The 9,370-nt window shown below is 38.0% G+C and overlaps 1 protein-coding gene across 1 annotated transcript in view; it reads right to left on the bottom strand.

Moving 5' to 3' along the window:
- The window catches only part of M1ap (meiosis 1 associated protein), a gene marked incomplete at its 5' end in the record, with an annotated part of 77,642 nt that overhangs the window by 50,223 nt on the left and 18,049 nt on the right, over window positions 1–9,370 (bottom strand). The window contains 1 exon segment of the mRNA XM_005385475.2: window positions 2,334–2,519. Within this exon segment, the coding sequence (XP_005385532.1) occupies window positions 2,334–2,519 (186 nt within the window).

The following is a 9,370-nucleotide window of genomic DNA, read 5'->3' as shown; positions in this document are numbered from 1 at the left end:
AGGGGCCTACGAGGCCGGAAGCTCGGCTCTAGGTCTTTAGTTGGACTCATGCAGGACACTGCCATGGGATCCAGGCCCTCAGCTGGATTCTTTGGGATTCTGTGTGGACAGATTTCCTGCATTCTTTTGTACTTGATTATTTGGGTGACTATTATAAAATAATCCTATAAATTATGTGTCCTGTATTAAATTGTTTTCCTTGCAAACCCTAACTACAATAGCCACAGTGCCCAGAAAAACTTCATTTCTGTTATAGTGTTTGAGTTCTATTGCCTATTATGGTGCCTACTTTATCTACTAGACTTCTTACCAAATTGCTCTTTCTTGCATCTACTTTATCTATTAGAGCCCTTAGCATATTCATCATTGTTGTTTTAAATTGTACACTCCAGTAACACCAACATCCCTGTCATTTCTAGCTCTGATGCTTGCTTTGCCTTTTCAAACAGTACCACTGATTTTTATTGTGCCTTATATTTTTTTGTTAGAGACATGCTGTATAGGGCCAAAGGCACTGTTGTTAATAAGCCCTTAGTAATGCGGTGGTAAGCTATGGGAGGAAGGGAAGCGCTCATTAGCATTATGTTACATTAAATTACTTTATATTAAAACAAAATAGTTTACAAATAACGTACAATAAGTTGCATAAATATAATAAAAATTTAATGTAATATGAAATAATTTATGTTTTATATTACACTAGATCGCAGTCTTTTGAGAATCCATGGATTGTAAATTTCTCTGGACTGTAAATTTCTCAATTTTTTTCCTCCCCATTAGGTGGAACAGCAGGGCTAGAGTGTGTACCTACGTGGGGAAGGCTATTGCTGGCCCAAGTTTTGTATTTCTTGTCTCTTAGTTCAGTGAGGCTCTGAGAAAAATCCCAGCAAGTTAGGCTCTGTTTAACTATTTTCTTTTGAGGTCAGAAATTGTTAAAAAGAAACAAATGCTCCAGTGTACTTCAAAATGGTTGCTCTTACCCTCCCTGTTCCTTAGGTATGAGGTAATTTCCCCCTGATATTTATTGTGAGACCCTGATTACACCCACGGAGGAGTTTCCATGACTGAGCCCTCCAGGAGTTTGTAACTTTCAGACTTGGTCATACCTATAGCCTTCAGATTTCATCAAAGTTCATATTTTTCTATCCATGCACTGGCTCCCATGGAGGTTTATGCTCCAGGATGTTGTGATTTTGTCTGTCTCTCTAATTTTTTTTTTTGTTTGTTTGTTTTTGGCCTTTTTGAGACAGGTTCTCACTGTGCAGTTCAGGTTGGCCTTGAGCTCGCTTTGTAGCCCAGGCTGGTCTCGAACTTGCAAGGATCTTCCTGCCTCAGCCTCCCGAGTGCTGAGATTACAGGTGTGTGCCACCATACCTGGCTGTCTCTCTAATTTTGAAGGCAGTGGCTTGCCTTGTGAACTTCTCTTAGGGATCTAAACAGAGTTGTTGACTTTTCAATTGCTTAGCATTTTACTAGTAGGATGAAGTAGCAACTTCTAAGCTCCTTACATGTGAAACAAATCCAGACAATTATTATTATTATTATTATTATTATTATTATTATTATTATTTGTTTTTTTTTTCTTTTTGAGACAGGGTCTCACTATGCAGTTCAGGCTGGCCTTGAGCTCACTTTGTAGCCCAGACAGGTCTCGTACTTGCAACGATCCTCCTGCCTCAGCCTCCCAAGTGCTGGGATTAGAGGTGTGTACCACCACGCCTGGCTCAATACGCAATTATTTTTAACCCATCTGTTTGCTGTCTGAAATTACCAAAGGCTGAAAATTATTTTAATTCATACTCACTCATGCACCCATGGAGTATGCAGCCATGATTTAACTTATTTATATTCTTAAGATTATCTCACCCTGACACTAGAATAGTAGCAATTTTTACATTTGTGCATTTGATAATCCCAAGAAAATTTACTCAATTTGATGCCAAAATTTGGTTAAGGATAGTTACAAATTCTTAAGGTTAATCAGGTAAACATAAATATCCATACCAATTTAGAGAGTTTAATGTTTGTTTTTCAAATTCCAAAAATCTAAAGGTAGATGGCATATTGAGATTTTATTTCAGCTTTTCCTTATAATTCACTTTAGTCCCTTTTTTATTGAGCCACTTTCTATGCCTATCCGTAGTTTAAGACTTGTATAGCATATAGGATAAAGAGAAACATGTCTTTTGCCTGCAAGGAGCTGAGAATCTGGCCTTGAAAATGACATTCAATTTACATGAATCAGAGAACAATGTAAGGGTTATAAATAATGAAACACCTGTGCAGACCAAAATGGGAAGATGGTTTGAGTCCTAAAAGTCAGCGTCTCTTACCTCTAGGGAAGTGCGGGGCAGAGAAGCACCAGTGTTCACATGTCTGCTATATTGCTTGAACTGCTGGAGCCCGTCTTCTACTGCCAGCTGCAGAGAAATGCTCTGTGGTCTGAAACAACCTTCTCTCTGTAATGTGCGGAGCTCTGAGATGCAGGCTTGCAACCTAACAAAGTTCCCTCTCACTTGCTGCAGAAAAAAATCAAGCAAAGAGATAAATCTTTAGTGACTCAGATTCCAGATTAATTGGCAGTCCAATTTTATTATCCATTTTGCCTCAGAGCTCGGGAGGCTGAGGCAGGAGGAGTGTAGCAAGTTCAAGGCCAGCCTGGGCTACAAAGTGAGCTCAAGCCCGGCCTGAGCTGCATAGCAAGACCCTGTCTCAAAATGACAAAACAAAACAAAACAAAAAACTCGAAAAACATTATGCCTCAGAGTTTCTTCCCTTCCTAAAAATCAGTTTATTTGACCAACATACAATAGTAGATACCTACCATGTTCTAGGCTGTGCACTAATAATATCTTCCCTATACCAGAGGCAGGAAGATTGGCAGCTCGAAAGGTTTTTATTGTGTGAATTTACCAGAAATAGAAAAGGAAGTGTTTAAGGTCATTTAACTCACCAACTGGAAGGTGCAGTTGTGACTTCTTAGATTTACTTTGGATGATCTGCAAACCGGAGACCTAACAGCATTATACTTAGTAAACATTACCTTTATTTTTCACTTAGTCACTGAGAAGTTCTCTATTTAAAAAAAGATGTGGAAAAAAAAAAAAATAAAAAAAGATGAGAGCCAGGCATGGTGGCGCGTGCCTGTAATCCCAGCACTCAGCAGGCTGAGGCAGCAGATCGCTGTGAGTTCGAGGCCAGCCTGGGCTACAAAGTGAGTTTAAGGCCAGCCTGAACTGCATAGTGAGACCCGGTCTCAAAAAGACAGAAAAACCAAAAAAAAAAAAAAAAAAAAAAAGAAAAAAGAATTAAGGTTATACCTTATTCATGCCTCAGGATCATTTCAGTATAGCAGAGATACTTGGCTTCATTTGTAGTCAGTTCAAGGAGTTAACATGTAAAATACAGACAAGTTACCTTTCAATTCTCCTCAAACTTCTTTACAAAAGCTTGTTCTTAGGAAGTAATCTAATGATTCTAGATCAGTGTTACTTCTAAGGACATATGCATTTCAAATAAATATATACTGAAGATTTGCAACAATATTTGAAGGAATTCCATGCATCAAAGCAGGTAGAAGTGGGGCATTGTGGCGCACGCCTGTCATCCCAGATTCGGGAGGCTGAGACAGGAGGATCGTTTCGAGTTCGAGACCAGCCAGGGATACAAAGTGAGCTCAAGGCCAGCCTAAACTGCATAGCAAGACACTATCTAAAAAAAAAAAAAAAAAAAAAAAATAGCAAGGGGAGAAAATGAGGAATTGTATTTTAGGACAGGGAAACATTCCTGACCTGCAATGCACATTAAGTCCATGAGCATGAGCTATAATAGCACCAGAGTACAAAGATGGCTTAAATTAACCACTACTCTGTTTAGCTCCAGGACTGCTTACTTTGCTTACATGCTTTCCTCCCTGAGAATTTTTTTTTGTGGGGGAGGGAACACAAGAAAGTCAACATTATTCTGACACAAACAGAACTTTTGATTGAGATAAGAAGATAAAAAAAATTATTCAAGAAAGAAATGAGAACAAATCAGACTATAAGCATAGCCTCACAGTTTTTAAGCTTTTTCCTCACATAGCCCTTAAAGGGATCTGAAAAGCAATATATTTCTTTTTAGCGGGGACAGATACCAGGAATCAAACTCAGGACCTCATGCTTGCCAGGCAGGCACTGTGCCACCGAGCTAAACGCCCAGCCCCTATATTTCTTGATATGTTTTAACTCAACATCTAGATTTGAAAATTCTAAGTGAGGGCCGAGGATGTAGCTCAGTGGCACAGGTGCCTGCCTGGCAAGCCCAAGGTCCTGAGTTTGATTCCCAGTACCAAAAAAAAAAAAAAAAAAAAAAAATTCTAAGTGTAAGTAATTGCTAAAGATGTACCTTCCAGCATATTTTAAATATCAACATTTAAAATCAAACTAGTTGTTTATAGTTTTGTAACTATAAACTGTAATCCATAATATTATGGATTTATAATAGCACTCAGAAATGTAATGCAATGGGATCTAAATATCACGGTGATTTGATAGTCACATATTTCAATTTAGATATTACTGAACAAACTGCTCCCTCCCCCTTCCTCTGTGTCCTCTTCCTCCTTTTTGGTAATGGGGATTGGCAGGGTCTTCCACTCGCTAGGCAAGTATTCCACTCCAGAACTACATCCCCAGCCCTTTTTGGTTTTATTTTGAGACAGAGTCTTACTAAATTGCCTGGGCTGGCTTCAAATTTGTGATCCTTCTGCTTCATCTTCCCAAGTAGTTGGGATCACATTTCCGTGCTACTGTGCCCTGCTCAAGCTGTCTTTCTGCTTCTGTTTTCTCTTCTCTTTTTCTTTTTGTAGTACCAGAGATTGAACCCAGGATCTTTCACATGTGAGGTAAATGATCAAGCTTTTCTTTTTTAACTGATGGAAATTTATAAACTTTCCTTTTCTCCTTGAACTCATACTTTCATTATACTTTCCCTATAGAATTTTGTCATAATGTAAAAGAATTTTTTGTTTGGCAGTCTTTTATTGATCATCCTGTCATATTTTTTGCATCAAAAATATCTTTGTATTGCAAGATTTCTAAATATTCTATGACAGTGGGCTATTAGGGGTAATCTATTTTTTTTTCTTTTTTTTTTGGGTTTTTTTGAGACAGGGTCTCGCTATGCAGTTCAGGCCGGCCTTGAGCTCACTTTGTAGCCCAGGCTGGCCTCAAACTTGCAACAATCCTCCTGCCTTAGCCTCCCGAGTGCGGGATTGCAGGCGTGTGCCACCATGCCCGGCAACTAAGGGTAATCTTGACCGAGTCAGTGTAGGATTACTGCTCATATATAATTAATCAAAATCACAGACATATTGCCAATTTTGAGAAATATTACTGGCACAAAGTATAAACCTTAATTAGAAATGTGTCTCTGAATAGAATGACCAGGCTATGCTCTTTTATCAATTAGTTTAGGTCTGTGTGAATAAATTACTGCAAGAATGATATAATATTCTTTTTTTTTTTTTGGTGCTATGTAGTCCAGGTGGGCCTTGAACTCACTATGTAGCCCAGGCTGGCCTCAAACTCATGGAAATCTGCCTGCTTCAGCCTCCCGAGTGCTGGGATCACAGGCTTGTGCCACCATGACCAGCCGAATGACATAATATTCTGTATTAATTTTATTTCTAATTTCTGTTGTTACAGTGCTAAGAAAACTTAGTCTCATGAATTTAAGATAGGATACCAGGTTATCAAATTCTTTCTGAGTTATATGCCAAAACCATACAGAGAGCTGCCAATAAAATGGTTTTAATGTTCTAGCAGATGCTCCTCAACTTGGTCTTCCTTTAATTCTGTTTAAAAACAAAAATTGGAAAAAAAAAATTGGAAACCACCTGGTTGTGCACTTTTTTTCACCCAGTCATATCGCTATTCTTGTTTCAGTTTTAGGTGTTATCTGGTGAGTTCTCACCATAGTATTTGAGAATTGGTTCCTCTTTTGCTCTTCTGTTGCCGTACAACCCAACATAGCCCTCCTTGTACACCCCACTCCCATTCTCTCAGTACTGAGTTTGATTTTGTTCTGATCAGAATTCAGTTTACTTCCTTGCAGTTGTATAAAATCGGCTCACATTTGAGTCATGTCATATGCTAAATTATCTTTCCTTTTCTATGCAATTTTTTTTTCTTGGAGTGAACCTTTTTTTTTGAATATGCAAACTTTTCTAGCACCAATTAAATTATACACGTATTAATCAAATTAAATTAGCTGTCTAAATCTTTTCTCAACATATTAAAACACTGGCTATTTTATCAATTTCTTTTATCTGAAGAAATCTTTCCTGGGGTAAGAACCTTCTGGCCTGCCTCTACGTGGGCTGTTTCCCTGCTCAGGCAGGTGCACAGCTGCAAAGATGAATCTTTGCTAAATGTTACCTAGAGTTCCCTCTCAGAACCATTACCTAGTTTCCCTTTATGTTGATTTTGGTTTTGGTTTTGGTTTTTCTCCGGGACCGGGAACCGAACTCACGACCTTGCGCTTGCCAGGCAGGCACTTTTGCCACTGAGCTAAATCCCCAGCCCCCTCCCTTTATGTTGAATCTCATGTTCTCAGGATCTTACATTATTTTCTTTCTTGGTTTATTTCCTCATTTTGGTAAATATATTCTTTAGAGATTCACAAGAAAGAGTTCATAGGAGAAAAATTTCCTTAAAAACTATATATATATTTAATTAACACATAGTTATACATATTTATGGAGTACTGTGATATGCGAATAGATGTATACAGTATGTAATGATCAGGGTGATGGGCATATTTATCATCTCAGATATGTATTTGTGGGGAACACTGAAAACCCTGATTACTTTGAAATATACAATTGACTGTTGTCAACCATAGCCACCCTACTGGGGAAAAATTTTGAGGCTTTGTATGTGAGGAAATATCTTATTCTACCTGAATACTTGATTGATAATTTAGTTAAATAGAAAATTCTGTATTAGACAAGATTTTCTTCAGAATTTTCAAGGCCTTTTTTTATTGTCATCTAGCCTCCTGGGTTGCTTTTGAGAACACCAAAGCCGTAATGATTCTTATTCCTTTATAAAAGAGCTGCTTCTTTCTCTCTCTGTCTCTCATCTAATATGACTTAATTTCATCTCGTTCTCTGAAGTTTCACGAATGTGTCTTAGTGTTGCTATATTTTCATTCATTGTTGTGGGCACCCTGTGGGCCCATTAAATCTAGGAATACATTATTCAGCTTAGGAAAATTTCTTTAATTATCTCTTGCATGAATTACTGTCTTGCATTTTCTCTATTCTCTCTTCTGTACCTTCATTATCTGCATGTTGGAATTCCTAGACTAGTTTATGTTTTTCTTATTCTCTGTCCCCACCAAAACTCATATTGAAATTCGTTCCTCATGGTTAGGTGTTAGGAGGCAGGACCAGATGGGACCGTTAAGAGGTGACGGGGTCACGAAAGTGGAGACATTCCTGGATTCATGCCTTAATGGGTAGTAAGCGAGGGGATGATTATCATAAGAGTAGGTCTGTTATAAAAGCCAGTATGGCCATCTCTTGTGAGTCCCTCTTCCCATATGATGTTCTCTATTACTTCATGGCTTTGCAGATTCTCCACTCCCAAGAAGACCTTCACCATATATAGCCCCTGACCTTGGACTTTCTGGTCTCCAGAGCTGTAAGAAATAAAAATTTTTCTTTATAAATTACCCCATCCTAGGTATTTAGTTATAGCAAGAGAAAGTGTCTAAATTTCATGTCAGAGATTTCCTAAATTGTATGCTGATCCTAAGTTGTATATTGGTCCTTGCTTTCCCTTTTCTTCTTCCTCCTGGAGAGAAGACAGGAATAAGGGGTTGAGCTCAAGCAGTCAGTCTATTTCACAGGACAGTAGCTGTGTTACAGATGGTACTAAGACAGTGGAGCAACAAGTTGGAAGGAATAAAGTTTCCTATTGATTGCAAAGTTGTCATACCGGTCCTAGACTGCCTAAAATTATCTGAGAAGTGAATTTCTATCTTATTTAAGCCACTTTTGTTTTAGAGTATCTATTACTCACAGTTAAATCTAATCTTTTTTTGTTTGAGACCGGGTCTGTTCAGGCTGCCCTTGAACTCACTATGTAGCCCAGGCTGGCCTTGAATTCACTATAATCCTCCTGCTTCAGTGTTGAAATTACAGGCATTCACCACCTAACCTGGCAGTTGAAGCCAGTACTCTTTTTTTTTTTTTGAAGCTAGTACTCTTAACTGATTCAATGCATTAAAAATATTTCTCTACTAGTGGGGCATGGTGGCACATGCCTGTAATACCAGCATTTGGGTAACTGAGGCAGGAGGGCTATGAGGAGTTGAAGGCCAGCCCAAGCTACATAGTGTGATCTTGTCTCAAAAAACTAAACAACCAGAGAATCTGCATTTTCTTTCTGTTAGTATCTTGTGAGGAACTAACCACATAAATGTGTTTCTGACAATGTTGACAATAGTTAAAAGGCTATATTCTTCTGCATTTAAATTTTCTAAAACAAAAGCATAATTTTTTCTCATTAAAAACACTAAAGACTGCTGGGGATACAGGTCAGTGGCACAGCACCTGCCTGGCAAGCATAAGGTCCTGAGTTCGATTTCCGGTACCAAAAAACCCCCACAAACCTAAACCAAAGCAAACCAAACTAAAACACTAAAGAGGACAATGGTAAAAATAAGAAGAATCAAGACATTTTGCATAGGACAAAATTCCTTATGATGAATGTGATCATTATGTGTAGAGAAAGTGTATCAATAAAATTAATTTAAAAAAGAAAAAACCCACTAAATATATTTTGAACATTAAAACAAAAAGTTGAAGTTATTTCTTGTAATTTTTTGTTGTTTTGAGACAAAGTCTCATTTTATAATTCAGGCTGGCCTTGAACTCACACCAGTCCTCCTGTCTCAGCACCCTCTGTGCTAGGATTACAGGTGTGCACCACGATGTCTGGACTCTCTTGTAATATTTATTTATTTATTTATTTTTGGTACAGGAATCAAACTCAGGACCTTGCACTCGCCAGGCAGGCACTGTGCCATTGAACTATATAGCCAGCCCTCTCCTGTAATTTTTAAAAATTAAAAAATAGGATGCCCTCCTGAATGTATCCGTCAGGAGACAACAACAGTTGGAGAAGGAATATAATCTTGTAGCAAGGTTTGTAAACACTGTATACCTGAATACTGGAAAATCCTGCCAAATGCAGTGGTTTTGGCAACGTCCATAGTGATCTGTTCTATTTTTTATTAAGTTTATTGGTACAATTTAGATAATACCCACATAATGATCACATTCATCATAGAGAGTTTGTGCCTATATATGATATATCTT

The sequence above is a fragment of the Chinchilla lanigera genome, unplaced genomic scaffold (genome assembly GCF_000276665.1).
Source record: "Chinchilla lanigera isolate Chin_1 unplaced genomic scaffold, ChiLan1.0 scaffold00023, whole genome shotgun sequence".
Classification (NCBI taxonomy): Eukaryota; Metazoa; Chordata; class Mammalia; order Rodentia; family Chinchillidae; genus Chinchilla; species Chinchilla lanigera.
The sequence above is the reverse complement of the archived record's forward strand: the minus strand, read 5'-3'. Positions and strand labels throughout refer to the sequence as shown.